This window comes from Solanum verrucosum, unplaced genomic scaffold (genome assembly GCF_900185275.1).
Source record: "Solanum verrucosum unplaced genomic scaffold, falcon-dt-bn FXZP01000085.1, whole genome shotgun sequence".
Lineage (NCBI taxonomy): Eukaryota > Viridiplantae > Streptophyta > Magnoliopsida > Solanales > Solanaceae > Solanum > Solanum verrucosum.
In genome coordinates, this window is record NW_026019839.1 from 374,925 (window position 1) to 400,666 (window position 25,742).

The 25,742-nt window shown below is 31.6% G+C and overlaps 4 protein-coding genes across 4 annotated transcripts in view; 3 read left to right on the forward strand and 1 right to left on the reverse strand.

Annotated features, from left to right (window-relative positions):
- The window catches only part of LOC125815695 (protein NSP-INTERACTING KINASE 3-like), a 451,704-nt gene that overhangs the window by 146,976 nt on the left and 278,986 nt on the right, over positions 1-25,742 (forward strand). The window lies entirely within an intron of this gene.
- Positions 1,875-3,163, forward strand: LOC125815847 (uncharacterized). Its single transcript, XM_049495408.1, has one exon. The coding sequence runs from the start codon at positions 2,064-2,066 to the stop codon at positions 2,910-2,912; it is 849 nt and encodes a 282-aa protein (XP_049351365.1). The 5' UTR covers positions 1,875-2,063; the 3' UTR covers positions 2,913-3,163.
- Positions 9,025-19,428, reverse strand: LOC125815760 (pantothenate kinase 1). Its single transcript, XM_049495312.1, has 10 exons — positions 19,044-19,428; positions 17,394-17,603; positions 16,297-16,343; positions 15,203-15,319; positions 14,404-14,523; positions 12,898-12,992; positions 12,713-12,806; positions 10,964-11,095; positions 9,939-10,051; positions 9,025-9,481 (listed from the first exon to the last, which is right to left on the reverse strand). The coding sequence occupies exons 1-10, from the start codon at positions 19,129-19,131 to the stop codon at positions 9,217-9,219; spliced, it is 1,281 nt and encodes a 426-aa protein (XP_049351269.1). The 5' UTR covers positions 19,132-19,428; the 3' UTR covers positions 9,025-9,216.
- Positions 22,929-25,409, forward strand: LOC125815889 (axial regulator YABBY 4). Its single transcript, XM_049495461.1, has 7 exons — positions 22,929-23,029; positions 23,140-23,271; positions 23,471-23,606; positions 23,903-23,951; positions 24,071-24,146; positions 24,424-24,489; positions 25,142-25,409. The coding sequence occupies exons 1-7, from the start codon at positions 22,946-22,948 to the stop codon at positions 25,196-25,198; spliced, it is 600 nt and encodes a 199-aa protein (XP_049351418.1). The 5' UTR covers positions 22,929-22,945; the 3' UTR covers positions 25,199-25,409.

The following is a 25,742-nucleotide window of genomic DNA, read 5'->3' on the forward strand; positions in this document are numbered from 1 at the left end:
ATTTTTCTAAATGGTAAGAAATTTTAAAGGTTATGATATTTTAAGTTATGTATTTATGTAATTTTCCCCATTTTTTCTCCTCTCAAATCTATAATCTGAATATATTTTTTTTTTGGTAAAACTAATAATCTTAATATACCTTTTCATATGATTAAGTGCAAATCTCTACCTAATCACGGCAAGTCACCTAATATGACAATTAATAATCCTGTCTTCTAGAAACAACAACGACTCCCCACACAATTACGAAATATACTCTTCTATGCGCACGATTGGACCATACAATATTATTTTTGTCAACATCTCCTTTCCTTTCTTACCATAATATGCCATCGTTTTAAGTTGTTTGTTCCACTTTTTAACAATTTTTAATTTTAATGTATGACATGTTTAAAATATATTTTTATCTTAAAATTATAAAATTAAAAGATTAATAATAATTTTTTTAAATAAGATATATCAACATATTGAGGTCTTAGATAAGATGATTTGGAGGCTACTGATTAGAGTAAAAGGTCAGTAGATAATTGAGTTTTGATTCACTTTTCAATGGATTCAAGTTTAGTTGGACCTCGTTAGCGTTGTATCTATTGTAATAGTATTAGTTATATACATAGTATTATATTTTCAATTACCACATAATTTCATTGTGTATTGCTTATTTTCTTGAATGTTTTATACTGCTTCTCTTGTTAATTGTTTATCTCACAGTTATATTACCCTTTTTTCCATAAATATTTGATTTGCTATACTTAAATACGTTGAGAATCTTTCGAAATAAGTTTTTTGTCCCAAAAATAGGAAGTGTGAAATTGAACATGTGTTTTGATTGATATAAAAATGTCAAAAAGTCATATTCGACAGCCCCATCTCCACCGGCCCTCCTTCTTGGTTCCTCGAAACAAATAAAGACACATTTTCCCTAGCGTTAACGCGGAAACACCTTTTTTAAATTTTTTTTCAATATTTCCTCCTCATTTACTACTATTTCCTTTCACCTTCCCTACTTTTTCCTTTTTTCCCCAAACTTATTTTTTAATCTTTTTTATTATTTTATGTGTAAATTTTTAATTTTATATTAAAAGGATGTGATAATATATATTTAAGTTTATAGCTTTTAATTCTCGTGATTCATCTTGATTGAATAAGTAGAAAACCTTGGATTTAAAATAAATTATAAATATTTGTAAGATTATAAATCATCTCACTAATTATTACTCTCTCTATCTCTAAGGTTTACTAATTATTTAACTATTGGAAGGTCGGTCTCTTTATATGTGTTGTCCGAAAAGAGAAGTTTGATCCTAGCTTGACATGTCGAATCAAATTTGTAATTCATAAAAATACTCCTTTCATCTTAATTTATTTATCTTTTTATTAGTTTACAAAAAAATATCTCCTTCCTTTTAAATTTAACTCTAAAAAAAAACTATTCTTTGTTTGAGCTCAGAAGATACAAAAGATCTTTTTATTTTTTGTTAATAAATTGTGTCAAAGTAAATATCTAAATACATAAATTAAACGGAGGGAGCGCTATCTTATGATAGGTATAAAAAAATATCATTCTTAACTTTTATATTTTAGTCAAATATTGCTCTATAAAATAAAACGAAGCAACTATTCAAACCTCATTTATTATATTTAAATAAAAAATGAATGGTGTAATTATTATCTAAAAGGTTGATTGATTTTTTTTTCTCTGAGTATGATCTTGTCAAGTATATTATAATAATAATATCTACTACATATTTTATATTATAATAATAATTACATTATATAATATCTACATATTTTAATTTTCAAATTTGGAAGTTATTAGGAAAGTAGTAGTAGTATTTATAACATGACAAACCAAACTTGGTACTACTACCAACCACCCAATATATAGCCTCATTTATTTCAAACCCCAATCCTCATCCTTCTAAAAAACTATATACTAAAAATATAAATATTGCTTATTCTTCTCCTTCAAATTCCTCAAATTCTCTCTTTCTAATTTTCTTCAAAAAAAAATTCAGATTTCTACAGTAAATCGAATTTGGGGTTCTGGGTATTTCAAGAAAATGGATTCTGAAACCTTAAAAGACTCGTATAACGAAGAAATGATCGGAAAATTAACCGAAGATTTTACAGAGCAGTTGAGTATTAACCAACAGATAATCGAAGAAGATGGTTATGAGGAGGAGGAGGAGGAGGTTGAAGACGATGACGATGATAATGAAGAAGAAGAGTTTTCTTTCGCGTGTGGGATAGACGCGCCGCCGATAGCGGCGGATGAGATGTTTTACAATGGTCAAATTCGACCTCTATTTCCGTTGTTTAATCAGAATCTTCTTCTATCCGACGAAGATTTAGAAGCTTTGAAGGAACAATTACCGATCAGGCCACCGGTAAAGAAGATATTTATACAAACGGAAGATAACTCAATTCCGGCGACTTCAAGTGAAGAAATCGCCGGACCCTTTTGTGAATGGTCGAAAAATAAAGCAATTGAAGCAACACGGGACAATCCAGAGGTATGTAAAAAGAGTAATTCAACCGGATTTTCAAAGCTATGGAGATTTAAAGACTTTCTTCACCGGAGTAACAGTGACGGAAGAGATACCTTTGTGTTCTTAAACCCAACAACCCCGGCGGCGAAAGTAGAGGAAAAAGTTGTTCGGAAAGATGAAACGACGACGTCGGAGAAGAAAAAGGAGATCTCCGGCGAAGTGAAAGTCATCGGAAAAGTAACGAAGAAGACGAAGAAGGTTGTGAAGAAGAGTGAAGGGGTTTTAGCTCATGAAGCTTATATGAAGAGTAAAGCAAAAGCTGAAGATCGCCGGCGATCGTATCTTCCTTACCGGCCGGAGCTCGTCGGATTTTTCACAAATGTGAACGGTGGATTAACGAAGAATGTGCATCCATTCTAAGTGAAAAAATGTTTTTTTTTTTGCCTTCTTGGGTTATGGAAATCTTTAATTAATTTTAATATTATAGTAATGTAATTTGCTTAGTCAATAATTAGATTTGTTTGATTTAGATCATGGCCTAAGGGATTATGAGGTATAAGTTGGCCTTTTTTTCCCCTTATTGAGCTTTGTAATGTAAAATCTTTAATTCACCATATAATTATGTACTTAAAGATTCAGGTTTTTCGGAAACAATCTTTTAATTTTTATGAAATAGTGATAAAATTTGTATATATACCTTATTCTTTTCAGAATAGAATTGTATTGAATATATTATTCGCGTTGATTTTATTATTACACTACTTCTACGACCTTTTGATCCTTTAATTGATGGTTGTTAATATTATGAGTTATCACAACACCATGTTTATTCAATAAACACAATTTCATTTTTCAATTGTAGGTATTTATTTGCCGTTGGGTCTAGTTTTGTATTAGTTGTTCGTTGGGTAACATATACTTGTACAAAAGTGCATAGAGGTTATCATTATTGAAGAAAGAGGGTATAAACAAAGAAATAAGAAAGGAAACATGTTTTCTTATCGGCTAAATTGAAAACTAAACTGTTAAGAATTGTTATTTAATGATGAATATTTTATTGATTTGGTTATAGACCTATGCTTAAGCACATAATAACATTAACAACGATAATAACATACTAATGCAATTTTACTAATGAAGTACGAAGAGGATAAACTATATACAAACTCTACTCCTTTTTTGGGAGACAGAAAAATTGTTTCCAATAGACATCTAACTCAAGAAAAAATAGAAACTACGACAAAAAAATATGATAATCGAAGTACAAGAAATGACAGATAGTAACAAAAATTGTAGTATAAAAGAACTACAAGAGTAAAACTACGACGAGACTACACTCAACTATGTATTAACCTTCTACCCTAATTTGTGTGCTGCATAACTTCCTATTAAGGTTATATACTCCATAAGTTGAAACAGTGGCATGTCCTGTCTAATCATCTTTCACCAATACCTCTCCGACCTACCTCAACCTCTCATAAAATCATATTGTAACACATTGAACTTCCAGACTTTCGTTAATTTGAACTGTTTCACACATGAAATTAGACCAAACTCGATGAATTTGATTTTGCCAAGGTATAAAGGTTAAATCTTTAGAATAGAAAGAATAGTGTATGTGAATTAAAGTCATAAGGGACATCTAACACATAGTTGGTTGAAAGCTTCTCTACCAATTAAGTTTTCGTATAAATTTATACTAGGCACTACTTCAAACAAACATATCTCTTTGAATATGAAGAATTGTGTAGACCATAATCTATAAACTAATGGTCTTCTCGTCCATTTTTCAAAGCATCCAACTGTTTGTCATTCTGAATTTGAATCAAGAAGTTATAGTCATTTTAGTAAAATCATGTCAAACAATCATAGTTGAACCGAACCAGAATTGAATTTTACGAACCTTAATAAGTCTAAAACAAAATTAAATGGGGATTGTTCCAAGTGAATTTACGATCCATTTCACGGTCTGTATATCTAGTAAACAATCTATATATCACATGTATACCTGGATATATTTTTTCAGATTTTATAAAAAGTTAGTTTGAGTTTATTTTCTCACTTTCACTTTTTGGTATACCCCTACAGCCTCCAAGAGCTCTCTTTTACCCTACGAAATGTAGGTAAGTATTTTTCATAATATTACAACATAAATTCAAGAATTTTTACAAGATTCAAACATTTATCCTCCTATGTCTATTGAAATCAAGAACTCAATCCTAAGGGTCAAGACTTGATTTTGAGGAAGATCTACCACATATCAAAGGGATTATAACTTCTTACAAATCAATGTAATCATACTCTCATGATTTCTAAGTAATTCTAACATATGATTACGTATCATAAGCAATAATTTATGCTCAAAAACTTATAATATTACCTAGGATTTTTCGGCGCGGATACTAATTTAGTCAGGCTCCAATGTGTGTATTGGACACCGGATGAAAAATAAAATAAAAAATCTATTGTGTATTTTAGTTTTGACTTTTGACCTTTGTGTCACTTAATAAAAAATACTTTTTTTGTAAGACTTGTTTCTTAAATGCTTTTAAACTATGTTTCCGCTTCTATCTAAATATATACTCATGTTATGAGTACGCTTGGGCAAACAATTGCAACGGATGCCCGCCAGACCTAGGGTCTAGGATCGAGGAGTGATATATTCATAGTCAACCTCTTACATCTTCGCACTAGAATATCCACACATCTCATGATCTTCACATATCCAAATCATTTCAGCCTTATTATCCTTTACAGGAGTCATTCTCACCTTATCTTAGTTATCATAATTTTTTTTATAAAAATTCAAGAAAGGAGGGTTGTACAAAAATGACCAAATTGATCATGGTGACAATAATTTTGAAAGTTAGGCTTATCTATTTGATGCCGTCAAGAAAAAAACTCATTCCAACCATGTCCTTGTCTAATGCAAGTTTTGGGAATTTAATGTGTTTTTGGGTCTCATCACACACACGAGCATTCTATGAAGTATCCTCCAACTTCCATCAGAAAAATTTGAACATGTAATAGCACATGGGGCTGCTCTTTATTATTCAAAAAACAAAGATATTATTCTTAACAAATAAATAAAAAAAAAAATACGTTCAAAAAATTATAGAAAAAATTAAAAGGACCATCGATGGAATCTAAAGTAGTTGCATTAAAAGGACAGATTATTTAAGTCACTTCCTCCGTCTTACTCCATCCGTTCACTTTTACTTGTTACACTTTAACTTAGCATATTCATTAAGAAAATAATTATTGATATATATATTTTACCAAGTTATCCCTATTAAATGATGTCTTGAAAATAATTTGAAAAATAAGTATTTAATATTAAAAGTAAAACATGAAGAAAAAATTTATAGTCTTTGCTTGATATGTCAAAAGTGACAAATAAAAATGAAAATTTATTTTAGAAATAAGTGACAAGTAAAAATGAACAAAGGGAGTATATTAATTGTTTATTTTCTCTTTTATACTCTTTTATGAAGTCATAAATAAAAATTATAGTTTTATTAATTTATGCCTTCGGAATTTTTGTTGAAAACTTTTACAAATTTGTTTATACTTTCGAAAAAGAATTAATTGTAAAGGTAAAATAAAAAAAGGAAAAATCTTTTTGGCCAGAATGATATTTTATCTATGTTATTTTACCTTTTTAAACATTTTTACCTTTTTAACTTTAATATCTTTTAACTAAAAAATGGAAAAAAAATATCAGTCTATTTTAAAATAAAAAAATATTATAGTTTTTTTAATTTTCTGGTCAAATTCTGACCAAATTTCTGGTCATTTAGCACTTCCCCTAAAAAAAAATTAATTCTATCTTGATATTTAAAAGTGACATATAATTAAGGACAACTATCTCTAGTAATATGGACAATTAATATGGGACAGTGGGAGTAAAACTCTTAGGTCTTGTTTAATTTCCTTTAATACGAAAGATAAGAAATAACTAATTTTGAAATTAATTTTAGATGAATTTATCCACATTTAGTTGGATAAAATTACGAAATCTTATCTCAAGATTAATTATCTCAAAATTAAAATGCTATTTTTATTTCATATTAATTACGAAATAACTTATTTCGAATCGAATGGATATTTAGGGATGGGGGCATTTTTATAGAGATATTAATTGGGCATACATGCTTGAGCCGACCATGCACAGATAGTGAACAAGAATTAATTAGAACATCCAACAAAGCATTTATTAGTTATTTTGGCTGCTAAAATTTAGTCCTTGTGTTCACTATACTATTTGAGATATCTAATAATATTTGTTCACTTTATGAAATCAATGAATAATTTTACACTTAGTTTCTATACTTTTATCGTTAATTATAGTCATTTCCTTATTACATTTTTCAAAACATTGTATTTATTATATTCAAAAAGTAATTTATTAAAATTACCCATCTATTTATAGTTTCTTAATAAGTATGCAAAGTCAATAGTGATCAAGTATTGTTGGAGTTGAAGTTAGGAAGAAAAATTAAAAGTTGAGGTTAGAAAATGATTTTTGAAAGTGAAGTTATTTGGACTTTGTGAGTGAAAATTGAAATAGTATTCCTCAAAACTTATTTTTCAAATTTCATATTCTCTAATTTTTAAGTTTAAAGTTGAAATAATAAATAAAATTTTAAAACAAACATTAAATCGTCAATATTATTTCAAAATATTTGAATTTGAAATAAAATATATGGCTCAAGGGTTGTTGGAAGGCAAGGAGATGACATTTATTTCGTTGGACATAGGAATTGAAGCATCAAACTATCGGTACAATAGACTGAGAAATTTTAAAGAGTTTCCCCATTGAATAAGGTACAATAATTGTGATACTTTCCTCGACACAATTAAAATTTCGAGAGTCAATAAAAAGTGTAATTATTTTTAAATATTTTTAAAATATTTGAAATTAGTAATTATCATTATTAATAATAAAAAATTTATATAATATTCAAAATGCTTACAATTTCTATGTTTGAATTTACAATTAAAATTTTAAAAATTTGAAATAAATTAGGACGACAAATAAATTAAAACAAAAAAGGGGTATTATATGAGTTTTGCAGTTTAGAGATTTGAACGATGTGACAGAAAAAAAGAAGTTGCAGTATAAGTCCCTATGGAAGTTGCAGTGGTCATTAATGGCACTCATGTTTTGTAGGTGTGCCTGCAAACATTGATGAATTACTGCTCCTTTTAAAATGAGACTGTAAAGGTCGAATGAGTAAGTTGCAAATCTGCTATCATGATTCCCATTAAACATTTTGCCAATCATGCACATCCAAATGTACTTATTAAAAGACAGGGCGTGAGGCGAGATATTTTATGTAGCACGGGGTGAGATGTAAGTCCCGAGACACAGGGCGTAGTCTCAATATATATTTACTTTTATAATTTTATTACTGAAAAAAGTAAAACTTTCAATTATTTTACGAGTAAATTTTAATAAATAACCTATAATGATTTTTATTTGAGAAAGGTATTAATAATCAATACTGAAGAAAAAAGTATTACAATTAAGAAATATCATTACAACAATAATAAAAAAATATGATTTAAAGCAAAAAAGGTTCAAAAACCAAAACTGAATAAAAAAACAACGTCCAGAGCTTACGTTTTTATGCTTGGAGCTTACACCCTATGGATTTACGTCTTTAATTTGTGCCCGGAGCATTTTTGGTACGCCCCGCTCCGAGACTCACCTCAAAAAATGTTTTTGAAAACACTGAGTAGTAATATAGAATCTCATTTGGTAGTTGATTTGTAGGTAAGTTAAGCAAACACTAAATTCTATATAAATAATATCATGTTGAATAGTACGTAGTTGGTTAGAAAATAAGATACTTGTGTATAAAAAATTAATGTGTTTGATTTGAAATTAGAAATATGCATAATTAATACATATATAAGTTAAGAAGTATTTATACATTATTTTGTATAGAATAGAAGATGGAATAATTAATACATAAATAACTAAATTCTCCGAAATAAATAATATCATGTTGAATAGTACGTAGTTGGTTAGAAAATAAGATACTCATGTATAAAAAATTAATGTGTTTGATTTGAAATTAGAAATATGCATAATTAATACATATATAAGTTAAGAAGACTCTCCTGTCACTTAGATTTGATGTTCTTGAGCTGAGGGTCTCCCGGAAACAGCCTCTCTACCTTCACGAGGTAGTGGTAAGGTCTGCGTACACTCTACCCTCCCCAGACCCCACCTAGTGGGATTTCACTGGGTATGTTGTTGTATAAGTTAAGAAGTATTTATACATTATTTTATATAGAATAGAAGATGGAATAATTAATACATAAATAACTAAATTCTCCGTATTAACTTCTCATTCAAAACCTTCACTAGTCTTCTATAGCTACTATCTTGAAGAACAATGCCAAAGAAAGTGTCAAATCAACGAGGGTCAAGTAACATGAAACGGTGGGAGTAGTCGTACAAAGATTCAATGATTCATGAAGAATGTTTATGATTCAAGTAGAAAAGATAGGAAACAAAAGGTGCTGAACTAGTGTAAATAACATTTTTCATTTCATCACATGTCAAGGTTTACAAATCTATTGCAGGACAAATACATATACATATAAATCTGAAATTTTGTTGCTTAGCCATTTCACTTAACTAGGAATAGAAACAACAGCTTCTTTTGACATCCTCTTTCATTTTTGTACATATACTAGTTGTTTTATAGGCCTAACACCTTTTGACCTCATCGTAAATTTTAAATGAGCTACTAACTCGCAATCTACAGTCTGTGGCACCATTTTCATTTTCGTGCACACGCGTAGAGTTATGAATCCTATCGACTATGCAACTTGAACTTCTCTTGGCGGGTTGTTGCTCAACTAACTGAGGGGGCATGGAATCTGTACTTTCATCTTTGTAGTTCATGAAAGCTCCTAGGGCTCCAAGAAACCCCTCATGCCGCAAGAACATTGCTTTGGCCTCACCCTTCGACCTGCACATAGTGCATTCTGTTAACTTGTGAATTCAGGAGAGATTTACCTAGCAGAAGTCAAAAGTGATAAAATGCCAAACCACGTTTCAGTGCGAGCTAGTGAGCACTGTTTTATTTTTAGATTGGTAACATAGCTAGCGAGAACTATTTATCCCTTATGTTAAAAGAGTATGCCAATCGATTAATATATCCTATGAAGTTCACACCAATTCATCACTAAGAAACTAATGTTATTCAAAAGATCTTTTTTTGTCAGGATGGTGTCCAGGCAAGCTTGTGTATACCTCGACTGTTTCACTGGATACCTGCTACTTCCCACTAGCATGGGTACCAGGTAACTCTACTAACCAAGGCTTATAATTCAAATGAAAATTATGGGAGCTTTATTTTCTTGGGTAAGTAACTTGGTAGTAAGGAAGATACCAATTATCTGACTATAGGTGGATATAGCAATTACCAGAAATCAACTGCAACGGAGATTGTGTCCATTGTATAAGCATGGTCACGAATGAAGAATCCTCCCAAAAAGATGCGCTTGAGCCCAAAACGAAGAGCATTTAAGTATGCAATCTAGAAAAGCAAAACCCAATTTAAGAAATAAGTCAGCAACAATAAGAAAATGACTTCTTTACAAATTTAACAAATAAATTATAGCAAAAGAAGGAGAGGCCCTATATTTCTTCCATTTCATGAGCGCAGGCTGCAAAGTCATACTTCGCAACTTATTCAGGTGTTCATGTTTGCCATTCTTGTTCAGTCAAAGCATCACTTCGGAACAGAATATCTAACATACTAAACCTTAGACCAACTTGGTGACACTTGTATAAAAATCAATTTGTTTAATGAAGACCACTATAATGAAATGTTTCATGGCAGAAAAGAGCATCATAAAATCAAAATAGGAAATACAACTTCATTGAGGAACCAAAGTAGCAGAGATGCATGTCTATAACACCACCGGAGAGTTTCTAGAGATGAAAAGACTACAGACTAATGCAGAGGTTGTATTAGGTTTTAGTATCTTCCAATAGTTGATGTCATTTTAACAACACTATGACATGTTACAATCAAAGTCCAAGAATATACAGTTACTGTCAGCATGAAGTGAAAATGAGCAATACGAGGTATCCAATAAGTAATGGGTGGATTATTTATCTGCTCTTCACCTGAGTTTTCTTTCAATCCCTTCTTTGTATCCTTGTGAGAGGAGAGTAGTATGCAAAACAAATCTAATCGGAACAAATCCTTTTTTGTTAGCTCTATAGCTTAGAAAGAGGCCACAAATCCTTTTTTTTGTGAGCTTAACTGATCTATCCTTGTAAAGCTTGCATCTTCTTGATGCCTTGAAATGAATCTACTTACTTCATCAAAAACAAATCTAATCGGAACAGTATTATTCTTAATATGGAGAGAAATGAAATATTCTCAGTCAGGAAAGGCTACAGATACTGCTGAGAGAAACATCATGACCCGCATAATTACCTGTCCGATGTTATTTGAGATCATCCTTAAGAGGGACCGGGCAATGTCTTCTGGTTTGTAGTCTTCGAGCTCTTTGTTTTCTGAGATTGCCTTGCCGAAGCTAGACGCTATGGCTGTTGATGCAAGGCCAATCTGTCATGAATCACTAAATAAGCTTTTGGTATGTGAATAGCACATTTAGAAAAACTGAAAATATGGGAACTCGATTTGCAAGATACATCAACTCCTCTTATGATAGATTTCAATTACTTGGCCAACATCCAACAGCAGAAACAGTGGTCAAATAAGGAACTGTTTAGTGGAGTTAATAAGTTCATCTATAACAACTGAAAACTGAAAGGATTTGCAAATGAAAAAGGTACGGATAGCCTCAAATTATAATGGAGGATAAAATTAAGACATTTTGTATAGTAGAGGAGCATTTTAGACCCTTTTCCCTAATTTTAATGACTTTTCTCCAAATTCTCACCAACTGAAGGGGCGGTGTATATTTCAAGCAATCAGTGTAATCAAAGGTGAAAGCGCGAAAAAGCTCTAAGGTCCGGGGGCTTTGAGCGCAAAGCGCAAATAAAGCATGGGCTTTAATGAAAAAAGGCGTAAAGGGAGAAAAAAATACAATTATATATGTTCTAGTCCAAGACTAATAATTATAAACAGGAATGACAAATATATGACCAATGAAATTGAATTTTTTTTATTATAAAGTGAAATTTCAATTGTTTAGTGTCAATTCTTCATAAGAGGCTCATTGGCAAGGAAAAGTTTGTCTTAGAACCTTGATGACGACACTGAAGCGCACATAAAGCGAGGCGAAGCGCTCAACATGTTTTGAGCCTCGCTTCAAGGCTTAAGCGCGCTTAAAGCGTGCCTTTGATAACACTGCAAGCAATACAAGAGAATTAGTGTCAATTTGGGTCTGGTATTGTTTGCAGCACCTTTCCAAAGCGCACATCATGACTGGAATCATTTATTTCTAGTGCCTAGTGTCGACAAGGAAATTATTAAGAACATTTAGACCATTTAGACAATTGGGAACAAGATTGTGACTCCATCCATACTTTTGGGGATGAAATGAGAATTTCTGTACACAAGAGGCCCAATAAGAGCAAGAAAATATAAGACAAAAAATCCACTCAGGGGGGTGTGCAATTTATCAATTTGAGAAAAGGTATACACACAATGACACAAGACATGAACTTGAAAACTGTAACAAGCTAGCCTTAAAATTCTTCTGTATAAAGGTCTAACGTTGGCAGAGCACATCTGGAGCAAAACAGAAAGTAGATTGGAGGAACATGAACAAAAGGGAGATGCAGAATGAAGAGAAAAAGAGGCTTAAGAGGGTGGTTGACTCAACTTATCATTTCTTTATTCTTCACACTTCAAAGCGATGAGAAGGCACAAGCAAAGTTCACTCTACTAGTGTCATCCCTTTTTTGCTTGTGATCAAAAATAAATTTACTTTCACCTATCTTGATAAGAGAACCTTTACAGTCAAAACATAGTGGATTGAGGATGTGATGGACACAAATTGGGAGTTGGGAAAGAAATTGCTCAACTTGGACTAAAGTTTGGACTTTGGAGACCATTTCCATTTTCTATTTTTTCCATTACTCAATTAGACTTTTCTATATCCAAGATGTGACATATTGGACCTGTCGATAGTTTAAACTGCAACAGATCCAAATGAAAGACAGAAAAGGTGTAAAAGAGCATAAAGAAAAATAAATTACACAACAAAGTTTATACCTTTGAATAGTCCAATCCCCCATAAATATCTCCAACGAGCATGTCTATCACTCTGTTGTTTCCCTGATGGCTCAATTCCAGTAACTCATCAAAACTGTAATAACGAACACATAAGAAAATTCTGCAGAAAAAGAAAACAATTGACTATATTGAAAATCATTACTTATAATTGAAATGAAAATAACCTTTGGCATTTGGTCAAAAGTTTCCCTAGTCCCAAGAAAGTGCCACCACCGACGCTAGTTCCACTAACTCTCTGAAATCTCCCATCTCCATCTACCTAAAAGGCATAAACATAAAATATTCAAATAATAAAGAGTGAGTCGGCTATGAAGTGCCAAAATACGCAGTGGCATATGCAGAATTATTTGTGAGCAGTGTCAGCATTTAAAGAAGCGAAATGAACAAATCAAAGACCTATATCTAGAACAGTTTTGATCGAGTTTTTAGTTCTTAAAATGTATTAATGAAAACATCATTAGAAATATAATTCAAAGGAAATATTTTCCTCATTAAGACATGAAAAAGAATTTTTTTCCATCCACAATAAGGAATTTTTGGTATAGTTGATTATTATGGTTGTGGAGTTGGGGATCATTTATTTCAACATCATTTTTTTATTTTAATAGATAAGGCTAAGAAAATGTAAAACATACATGTCCAGCTGAGGCTCGAAACCCTGGCCTAATTAAGCTAGTAGGTGCTTAACCTGTCAGACTAAGAAGTCTACTTTATACAGTACTGTCAAGTTATATTATGTATAGTTTATTCATACATTTTATTTATAAGTAGTAAAATTTTCTGATCAACCGGCCTAAGGTAGCTCTGCCACTGAAAATACATAAAATTCATAATTGATTGCAGATATCACCCTGCTCTTGATAAAATTATGATTGAATTCTTTTCATTCTAGAACGGAAATATATACAAGCAGTTAGGGCTCATAAAAGCCTCCTAACTCGTGGCTTCAGTCAACAAAAGTTTCCAGCAACTCAAGTCACAAGTGTGCATTAATCCTTTAGAAAATGCTATGAAGTCAAAAGGTCTTCTTACTTCAGGGTCTTATATTACTGTTCTAGTTCTTCTATATCACTCTGCATCTAGCAACCCATCAAAGCCCACCAGCCTGAGATGACTATGTAAACCTAAACTCTCAGTACTTCTGAAATTCATTAGCAACCCAATGCAGATTGTAGTGAATCTAGTCAAGTTCTTGGTCAAGATCATTTACACATGCTTACTAAATGCAGTAGTATACCAACGTTATCTTGCTGACATCAAAGTTAGTTGGAAAATAACATTTAAGAATGGGGATCTTCACATATGAGAAAACCCAAGGTAAATTCTTTACTTCAAGGAACCAAATTAACTAAGAAAATAACATAGTGGTTGTAGGTATTAACTTTTTTAATTTATAGATTGTCTGCTAACTACTATGCAGAAGATCAACTACTTTTCCTGCACGAGATAATATAAGCAATAAGAAATGCACCCACATGTTGAAAACAGAGAGATGAAAACTGCATGTTGGAAAACAGCGGAACAGTATGAAGCATATGGAATGTCATCTAAATCATGCATGAAACAGGATAAGGAGAGCTTTGGTGAACTCCTTGCAGGTCCTAACCATTGAAGATCAGTGTGAATTATTGTTTACATTGAATTGGAGGAATCTAGGCTGTGAAGCTTACCTTTATCATGCTAACCCCAGACCCAATGTTGACAAGGAGGTAGGGATACAAATCATTCTGATCTATCTGCACATACTCCTTTTGACCTCCAATATATGTATAAACTTCATGGTTGACAGCCTGCTCAGAGAAAAAGAGAGAGGAATGGGTCAAACAAACCTCTTTTTAAAAAAAAAAAAATAGCAATATTTTGTACTAAAAATTAGAAAAGAGCAGGAAATTTATGCAGTTGAGAAGGTTTTCTGTTGCCAATGTGGTCTTAGCCTCACTAGTTAGTGGAAAAGACTCAATAAATTAACAGATTTTCTGGCCTTAAAAAGAGTACTTCATTTACCAGAAATTATCGAAATGTACCATACCAAGAAAGGGAAAGGTATTCCATATGTTGCTACTCGTACTCAATTCAGCTAAACACTGGATGGAGGAGAGAAAAGAGAAACCACTACTTCCATGAGAAATGTGCCTTTATCAATCTTTTACCAGTCTTGATGGCGCAGCATTCCATCAAGCAAGCAGTACAGAATCATGATAAATTAATAAAACAATAAACCCAGTAAATTAGGCTATACACACATATATCATTTCCCCAAGCAAGAAGCTAATATAGAGAAAACGCATATGTATTCCTGGGACCACAAATACCTTCCAGGTACTTAATAGATTAAGTAAACCAAGGTGAAGATTGGCGGACAAAAGAAATATAAGTTATTTTTAAAAAGGATTTCATGTGCCTGGACTTCAATATCTGAAGAAAATAGTACAAACCAAATACTGCTTTCTGCTATAAAAGAAAACCCACCTTAAGCAGAAAATTTGCTCCAGTAACAACAGACTCCATTTCCTCTACCTTGTCCAGAGTTAGGCCAAGTTTTTCTTTGAATAGATCGGCAAACTTGAAAGCTCCTCCACCTGTTGCCTGTTCAAGCATAAAACTCATCAAAAGGTTCCATGGGTCTTATAACTTTAGCATTTCACCATATAAATTAGTTACAAATATTATGACGAAAAATTCTACTACAGCTCTTCGGTGACCATGGGTGCTTTGACCCCCAAAAAGATATAGTCCAGCCATTGGCAGAGGGACATCTACAAGACCTGATTAATGTCTTTTCAGAAAATTGTACTACATGCAAGGGTTTCTGTGCAATGTTTTAGCTCTAAGCTTGAATTCTTTTATGAATACTATGTCTAGTGTATTTAGAACATTTTACCAATCAGACACTAATGCATACACTATTAACTCTGACACATTAGTTTAATTACACTTCATTGAATTGTGGACATTCCGATTAAAAGTTTTAACTACAGAGTACATTTTTATTTATTTATTTCAGGTCATTACCACTCCCCATGTGGCCTCTTCCTTTTTCTTTTGGGTTAGCCAAGCATTGCACATTATTTTGTTTATCGGTGTGAGACTCAAATTGAAGAACTCTACTTACTCTAATACCATATTGATTGACCTAAACCACCTTATCTTAAAGTTTAAATTATAAGAGAGGTCACTTATTTATTTATTTGGTTATTCATTTATTTATTCTAGAAGGAGAAATGCATACACTATTTATTTCCACTTTATAAAACTTAATTTTCAAGAAGTATTTAACTTTGAAAGTACATTCTAACAATAAGAAGACTGCAGTGTGTAGCTTCCTCAGTACTTATCATTGAGTAGCTTCTCCAGCAAACCATAATTGATCTGCTGGACTTCTGGAAACTTGTTTCATCCCACAATGGATACAAATATTTTTTCTTTCTAATGAAGTTTTAGGGTATAAAAATTCCTCAAAAAACTAAGGACTTGAGGAAAACTCTCCTATAATCACCTAATGGAGCAAAGAAAAAGAAAAGAGGTGGGAAACAGAACCAACATCTTTGAAATAACTCCTTTACCTTAATCTTGATCTTGTCAACAGCATGAGAATGATGACATTGAGCACCTGTAACCATTGTAATATGTAAGATTTAGGGAGGTCATGACATAATACAACTTATTCAAAAGAAGCATAACAAACTGTGAGTATAAACTTTAAAGTGAAGATTTCCTCTTAAACTGAGCATATGATTCCTACGGTGACCAAAGTACCTAAAAGCTTAACTGAAACTACATATAAATGATATTTCTGTCCGTACTAGACTGTTTGTACACTTTAAATACGCTAAGGATTCTGTTCTGTACACTTCACTTGCAAGAATTCAAATTCTTTCAATCATCCACAGTTTAAAGTTTGTAGAAATGTTTTCTGTGCCACGTTAACTTAGAGATTATTTAATATTGTTCTTCCACTATCACTAATAAAATATATAAGTAAATTAACATCTTAAAGTCCATGCTAGTATTAAAGCAACTGCTTAAGTGTAGATCCAGCTGATCTGTTTTCTTTTTCTTTCCAATCTCCTCCAATTCCTGAATTCTCTCAGTGCTACTTACGAGCAAGAGTTTATTTCATGTGCTCTCTATTCTAGCTTCTTGACCATTGAGAGGCCATCTTTGTTGTCATCCTCTTCACTCTACTACACCTGGAGAAGAGCTATGCTAGGAAAAGAATCCTTGCCCTGCGCCTCTATTTCTTCACTTTGTAAAGATGGACAACGGGACAGAAAAGAAACACAAAGGAGCAGACATAAGATACAAAATTTAATACTTGGTGGCTAAAATTGAAAATTTGGTTGATGTGTATACTGTGAATTATGAGCTGCATTACAAAATCTGGGTGAACTAAATAAAAAAGGAAATCCGTTTCTTTTTTAAAAACAAAGGAAATAGTGACAATCAGGATCAAGCTCAGCCACACATGTACATATTCCTAACGATGCTGACAGCTCCGATGAATTAGATTTACGTATAATCAAAGGTGAAACAATAAATTCTTCTTCACTCAAAATATATTAAGTTCATGTTCATAATCAAGCTCCCTATTCGTAACCAATTAAGTCACCATAGGAAAAACAATTACATCTAAGGTGTAAGCACCACAAAGAATACCTACCGCATTGTTGAAGTTTCTTGGAAGACAAAAACTTTATGCAGTCCTCAATCTTGCTAGTCTCGAATTTAACGAAATAAAGCCTGCCACTAAGAATGTGATGGTTAAGGTCTCCATAGGGAACTTCCTGTCTTTCTTTTGATAACGTTGGTGCCTCATCATTTGTGCTGCACTTACTGTTGGTTGAAAAGTATACAATCTTGATGAGGGAGCCTGCAAAAGAAAAGGTCCTTTCATTTAGCATTTTCCCTATTTTGGTCCTCAAAATATTCTTTAATAGGTAGTTAGTAGGAGGATTTTTAAAGCCAGCCAAGTTGCATAAAGCTTCTTCAATATCTGACTGTGTACATTGGAGATGCTTATCAACATATTGTAAAATAGTTAATTTCTGTTCTACTTATGAAAAAATTAGTGAGATTCTATATCCCTTTTATGGAACGCAAGGACTTCCGAATTCCAAAGTAGAGTAGGAAATGACAATTGTAAACTAAGACCGAAGTTCTGTTGCAAAGAAAACTAAGAATTTTCACTAAGACGCATTCAGATGTACCTTGAGTTCATAAACCATCTATCTAAAAGTTGATAATCTACAAAAATGCTTAAGTTACCTAGCACAGAAGAAACTGGTCGACTTCTGGAGATCACTCTCAGTTGATGATATTTCTTTATCACTCTCAGTTGATGATATTTCTTTGTTTTCAAAGAGCGGTTTTAGCTAGATTAGACCTTGAACAACTACCAATTCCAACAAGAGTCTTTTTGTTAATTTTGATCAGTCAATTCCAACAATTGTTGTTCCAAACTAGGGAATCATTTCTTCAAGATTGATACGTTCTGATTGTCGACAATCTCATATAAATGGTTTTAGTCCAGTCCCCTTTCACACTTGTCCAACCACATTTACAACTTCCTATTGGATATGCCCATGTTTTGCCATTCAAATATCCGCCTCTTTGCTCAAGCCTCCCTCTTAGTTAAGATTAAAATGAACTTCAACCTTTCGAGCTCAGAGAAAAAACATGATACAATGGTGTATCACTACATAGGATTGCGAAATGAAAATAAGATGTTGGATCATCACTTAATTAAGTAGAACTAGTGAACTAGTGCAATACAGCCGTATATGAATTTCGTTTTTTCCACATTTTCATTTTTATGAATCAATTACTCTGCCATCTCATTCATCCCCCTTTAACCCTCATTGAAACCTATATTCCTCATTGAAACCTATATTGCTCAGACTCTCCAAAAATGTTGCCACACCCATGTCGGATCCTCCAAAAATGCACTACTCCATCCAATACCAACCCAATAACATTTTTGAAGAATCCGAGCAACACATATTGAAACATGAAGTCCAGTATAAACCATCAAGCACATAGCAATTCCAGAAGTTTCTGAATTTCTCTTTCTTAGTTCCTTAGTTAACATAACTGAATTATGAGTCTCAACACAAAAAAAAAAAAAAATTCTTCTTCTTTTTTCTTAAACCCTATCGAACTAATAAGAAACAGAAAAACAATCAACTTTCCAAATTCCCAACCAAAATCACATAGAAAGTAAAATGCACGTTTCACTTTAACAAATAAGAATCTCAAGATCTCACACACCCACAAAAAAAAACAGAAATGTACGATTTGAACAAAAAATTACCTCCAATGTCAATAGACAAATGTGAAATTTCATCAGCAGAAGTGGAATCACTCTTTTCTAATTTCCCATCAATTCCTTTAACCTCCATATCCGATCCTTCTGCCGCTTCTTCTTCTTCAAAGAACACTCAGTTAAGTGGAAAATACAATTCTGATTGGAAAAAAAAATCACGATCGGCGAAGAATATATAGCATTTTGTTCAAAAAAGAGCTGCTATACTTCATTAGTCATGGGGTTTGCAGGCCACCTAATTCATTTGAACAACAAAAAAAAAACATGTAATTTTTCTCTTTGGATTTGACCAATTACAAATTTACAATTAATTTAGATAGGCGTGCTATTTTTATTTTTATTTTGGAATCCAAATAACCCGCAGTCACTATAACCTTTGTCACAACCTTTATCCTTCGGGTGAGGTGCTCACTGGGTAAATCCCTCACTGTGTAATAGTCAAACCACACGGAGATGTAAACCGCACTAGGCAAGCCCTATGCAACAGGCTCAACTCAAAAAGCATTAAAGAGGGATCAATCCCAAATTATCTGTGTAAATAATCCCTCTCTAAACCAACTGAGTCATTCCGAAGGAATAGGCAAGCTATTATTGGTGCTGTAATAATAATGGATTGGTAGTGGGCTTAAGCTAATTTTTGGTAGTTAATGGCGCATTACATTGCCCCAGACGGTCAGACAAGACGGCCGAATTTTATTTGCTCCGTTATATATTAATCCGTGTGTGTTGTACATGTATATTAAATTAATTATATAGATGTGATATACGTAGTATTTATGATCAATCAACAATTGCATGAAATGTTTTTTCACAAAACAAAGAATCAAAGAATAATTGAAAAATAATTTGTGAAAATCCAAATTAAATTTAATCATGAACAAATACAAGCGTACCTCAAATTTCATTGAACTCAAACCACTCAACGATTGCAAATCATACTCCCTCCATCCACAATTGTTTGGCAAATATACTAAAAATAGATGTTCAAGATTAATTGTCAATTTAAACAATCAAGAAATAATTAGTCACTTTTTTTAATTCTTCCCTTAATGATTGTGTAGTTCAATTGAAAAGTTATGTGGACTTTTGGTATTTTTGATATAGTAGGGTTATATTAGTCAAATTACACCTTGTATTAAATTTTCCTTGAGCGATGTGCATGACCTTACCATGACAAACAATTGTGGATGGAGGGAGTATAAGCTTAAGAAAAACAAAGTTTACAAGTGGCATATCATAAGTGTCCTCTCCACCTTCCAATACACCTCATTTCTTTCTCCCGTCCCGTACCTTCATCCCCACACCCCATCACTCAACTCTTATCTCCCATAATATTTATCTAATTTATATAGAAATAATATTTTCTATATATATGTATATATATCAAACATATAAAATAAAATAAAAACTCTTTATTTTCTTAGAAAACATTCTCTATCGTACCAAACAATCAAACATACATCAAATTATGTAAAAACATTTAAAAAGGGGAGACGTAGTGCCTTATCTCACTTTATTACATAAATAAAATGGATAATACCAAACTATTCTTTTACAGAAAACGTATCAAAATGAAGTTTCTTGTTTTGTTTTGTTTTTTTGTTTAGGACATCTAAATAATCTAATTTGTTTATAGCTTAAGCAGATATTTTAGCCGTGTCGTGAAGAAGTTCATCAAAATTCACCAAACTTTGAGGGGTATGTGTCGTCACTAGTGAGGAGTGAGGACCATGAAGTTTTACCAAATTTGAAGCTTGAGGGCCATGGTTCTAATTAATAATAGTCATGGAATTTTTTAAATTTAAATACGTGGTATATGGATAAATTGAATATGCAGTGTTGAGAATTATTAGAGGTATAAATCCCGAAAGGTTGAATTTAGAGTGACGTTCTTGATAAGATAGGATCAGAGATCTTTCTTACGATAATGTAGAAGAAAAGATAAAAGGGGGACAAAAATGTCAGAAGGATGTGCACATACAAGATCACACTAACTTGAGCCGTGCAAAAATATTAACTAGTGCCACTAACGATTTTAATTTGACATATTATGGCACATTGGGTTTCGTACTGTAGGGCACTAAAGAAACCTTCTTATTGGTTGAGGCCCCTTTGTTGTAATCTATAAATAAGTCGATCTTTTCCATTTAATTTGTAGGAATATCCTATTTTCCGAGCAACGCAGCAACAATAACATTATTAATATTCCTTTGGCTAGAACTTTGATTGGTTAACTAAACTACATTATTGTAAGTGTTGAATGTGTAATTAAATAAATAAAAGAGTTCTTTAATTACTTAAAATGAAATGATTTGACAAAATCACTATGACATTACCGTAGCCGTCACACATTATTAAAAAAGTTCACGTGTTAAACATATGAAAAAGAATCAAATTCACAAAAGATTTAATTAAATAAAAATATAATTTTACCAAAAAACATTTATTAGACGATGAGTTCGCAATCATTCTTCTTATACTAATCTCTCCTATTTATTTTTATTTGTTTATCTGATTTTGATTTGAAATATAGTTTGAAAAAGTAAATATCTTTGCATCTTATAGTCTAAAATTAAAGATGTGTAGAATATACTAAAATGTCTTTATATTTGTAGTCTTAAACATGTAAGGTGGAAAGTTGATATTAAAAAAATGTTAAAAAAATGGATCAAAAAGATAACTGAGACAAACAAATTGAAACGAACGGAGTAATATATTGCTAAAATTTATAGATCTTAAACTCTTACCATAATTGTAAAGAGTCTCACATCAGCCGTTTAAGAGATGAATCATCTCTTTATTATGATTTGAACAATCCTCACTTCTTGAATTAACTTTTGGGATTAAGTTAAGACGTTCGGGATCTATTTTGTTACATGCATGGTATCAAATCAGGACTCGTTCCAATTTAATTTAATTTTCGATATTGAGCCTCTATATAACCCTGAGCGTGTGGTAAAGGGAAGGGGGGGAGGGGTACTGAAGATAGAGTCTCATACATCGGGCTTTTAAGATATGAGTGATGATCTCTTTAAATATATTATTTGGACAATAATTAGTTTTTGGGGTTAAGTTAAACCCAAAATTCATTTCTTTGTGATAACATGTGCTACACTAACATTAATACATAGAAATTAACTAGATAGAGACTTGCATTTTTTCTTGTAGTCAATTATAGTATACTTTGCTTTGTTTCAAGAAAGACAAATCCTCATCATATACCTCATTTCCTATACTTTGATATATGTGAAAGAGATTGGAAAGGGCCTTTTAAATGAGATGAAAGTTACTGTTTAAACAAAAACAAGCATGAGCCCAGTCTGGCCAGCCCATCAGCCCCATGGGAAACCTGAAAAAATTACTAAAACTTACTAATTTGAATCATTTAAATCAACAATCAATGTGTGTTGTGGATACATGAGAAGGGGAAAAACATAGTCAAACACACAGCTCTCTCTCTCTCTATATATATATTGAAATGTTGTTTTCAGATTAATAACAACTCTCTCTTCAATACTTGCAGTAATAAAAATTAAGTCATATACATGAATGATAATGTTTTTAGGTTGGTTATAAGTATATATATACCCCACTACTGTAAAAACGTATCAATAAAATTTGTGGCCTAAAATCAAATCTTAGTAAAAATATTTTTTATTCTAGTGACATTAAACTAAAGGTACGTGTGACATACTACAAGTAATTATTCTTTATATCTTAGCAGGTGTGTGTACGTTGACTGTTTCCTATAGACCCTCGTCTCAAGTAAATTATTTTCCAACATATTACTGGTTTCTCTATATATAAATAACTCAATTCCATTCTAGATTCCTCTCTCACTCCATCTTATAAAATATAGTAAAAACCAAGCAAGAGATTGAGAAGAAAAGATGTCAACATTGAACAACCATTTGTTTGAACTCCAAGACACAATTTGCTATGTGCAATGTGGATATTGTACTACAATATTACTTGTAAAATTCAACTTTGTTTCTTTATTTATTAATTTTAGTTACTACTAAACTCATGAAATTACTTCTTAATATCATCTCTACATATTTTAATTTAAAAAATATATATTCAGGTTAGTGTGCCATGCAGCAGCTTGTGCAACAAAATAGTAACAGTGAGATGTGGGCATTGCACTACTCTCCTCTCTCTCAACTTGGTTAAACCTTCTCTTCATCTCTTTGGTTCCTTCAACCAAACTCATCAGGTTAACTTCTATACACTGACAGTGTAAATTATTTTTATATTATTAAGTCACTTAAAAGATAACTATATATAAATGTCTCATCTGAAAGAAAAATAAGATAGATTACCTATTACAACATGTTAAAATTAAAATATATATGTTTACTATCAGTGTATATAAGTTAAATTCGTCTTTTTTGCTCCGATTTTAGCAGCCAAAGCCACCAGTTGACAAGGAGGAAATTGATGATGCTAATAAGAAGAATGCAAACTCAGAAAGCCAAATTATGGCCTCATCAGATGAAGAAGATCAATTGGAGAATAATGTTCTTCCTCTTAATCAAGTCGTTAATAAACGTAAAGTTTCATTCTTCGTTCCATCCTTCCTATTTTTTTTAATTTTGTGGTATGTTGTTCCGCCAACAAAGAGCGAATAAGAATCAAAGTTCTCTATGGTGATGTCAGAATTTGTATCTATTTAGTGGTCAGGTCAACCTGCTAGTTTAATTTCTTTGATCCCACTCGGTCTTCCTTTTTCTTAATTAATTATTTATTTATTAAGTACGTTACTCCTAATAATTATAACGACATATATATATATATATATATATATATATATATATCTAATTAATCATACTACATTTTTTTTTCAGCTCCAGAGAAGAGACAAAGAGCTCCATCGGCTTATAATTGCTTTATCAAGTACATTTTCAGTTTAATAATTATCCTAATTAATTATTTTAAACTCGTAAATATTATAGACTAATAATTATATTATTTTATATTAAAATTATTTGCCAATATTTTATTTTTTTTAACAGAGAAGAGATCAAGAGGCTGAAGAATCTATATCCCAACATTACTCACAAGCAAGCTTTCAGTACCGCAGCAAAAAATGTAAGATATATTTTTATTAATTTACCCTTAATAAATATCTTGAAAAAGATATAGTTGTTAAATCGTTTTTTCGTTATATAAAATTTTCTTAAGTTAAATCAGGGTAAAATTGGCAGAATGTCATTAATATGTTGTTGATTATATGAAACATCATAAAATGAAAAAAATAAAAACACCAATTATTTTAAAACTGAGTGAATAATTTCCACCCAAGATCTTATTTTCATTAACCTAGATGGAAATCTAATTTTAAATAATTAATTGATTTTGATTTCAGTGGGCCCACTTTCCACCAAGTCAACATAGAGGAGGCTGTAGTGTTGGAGACAGGAAAATGGCAAAGGTACATCCCTAGCTAAATGAAATTGGCAATTAAAATTTTTGCATAATGATTGAAGAAACCTATGTGATAATCCATAAATGGACCAACAAAAGTACATTCATATAATAAGCTAATCCTAAAGTTAAAACAAAACAAAAAATGGCTAATAGAAATTCGAACTTTTGAACATATGAAATCAGCTACGGAATTTTTCGATAACTCTTAATTAATCTATCGCTAAAAAGTTTGTAGCCAATTTTTTATTATTATAACATGTCGCTTAATTATGATATTAACATAAAATATTTATTATTTAGCTACGAAACATGCATGTCCGTCGTTGCTAATTCTTTATTTTCTAGTAGTAGTGATTATTAGCACCAAAAAACATGGCATGCACTCATTTACTCGGTTGGCATCTTATATTATATCATGTTATTTAACAAATAATAGTTAATCTTTACACTGTCAACATATATAATTACGAAGTTACGACATGTTCTATGCTAAAAAGATCATTTCTTGATAAACATAATGGTATTTATGACAATGATTTTGATTGGATTGAATAGCTGCCCCAACCACCATACATATCAAAGTATTAATAATATTTCCCTTAATTGGTATCAATTTATTCATTCATATCTGTTAAAATTAAACCTTTTATATATAGGTTTCTGCTGCAAGGAACTCTATGGTCCCAAGAGATAGCAATGGTTTAATTCCTTGAAAGAAATGCTTCGAGTACGACTTCGTCTCATGAGTGAAGTGATCTCAATCATCCCGAAATCGAAGAATTGAATTATGTATTGTCTAGCTAGTAGTAGTACTGTTGGTTTCAATTTCTATTTGTGTTAAAGATACTATTGTCAATTTATATGGTTGTTGAAGTTTCTGTTTGCAACTTTTGGAAGTTTGAAAGTAGTCACATATATATAATATAAGATTTAATAATAATTTATGTATTTGATGCGTTATATATATATGGTATGTGAATTAACCAAATGCTATGTGATGAATCTTTTTAATTGTTTAGATTAGCTTAAATGCAAACACTTTAAAGTATACCCATAAACAATTGAAAATATTTAAATATATACAAGCAAAATCAAATAAATTAGAGGCATGTCTAATTAATGCTCTTTTGCGTATAATAATATATACATTTGCGATTAATGATCAGTCATGTCACAATTATAAACGTGCAAAAAGTAAGCACGTGCCTCGACCCCGGTAAATCTTAATACATAATCAGCCTCTTAAATTAGTCGAAA

Coding starts and splice junctions, on each gene's coding strand:
- LOC125815847 (XM_049495408.1), top strand. CDS start 2,064: ATGGATTCTGAAACCTTAAAAGACTCGTATAACGAAGAAATGATCGGA.
- LOC125815760 (XM_049495312.1), bottom strand. CDS start 19,131: ATGGAGGTTAAAGGAATTGATGGGAAATTAGAAAAGAGTGATTCCACT. Junction 14,524..15,202: donor GAGCAAATTTTCTGCTTAAG/GTGGGTTTTCTT, acceptor TTCTCTGAGCAG/GCTGTCAACCATGAAGTTTA. Junction 9,482..9,938: donor TCCGTTGCAGTTGATTTCTG/GTAATTGCTATA, acceptor CACTATGTGCAG/GTCGAAGGGTGAGGCCAAAG.
- LOC125815889 (XM_049495461.1), top strand. CDS start 22,946: ATGTCAACATTGAACAACCATTTGTTTGAACTCCAAGACACAATTTGC. Junction 24,147..24,423: donor TCAGTACCGCAGCAAAAAAT/GTAAGATATATT, acceptor TTTTGATTTCAG/TGGGCCCACTTTCCACCAAG. Junction 24,490..25,141: donor GAGACAGGAAAATGGCAAAG/GTACATCCCTAG, acceptor TTTTATATATAG/GTTTCTGCTGCAAGGAACTC.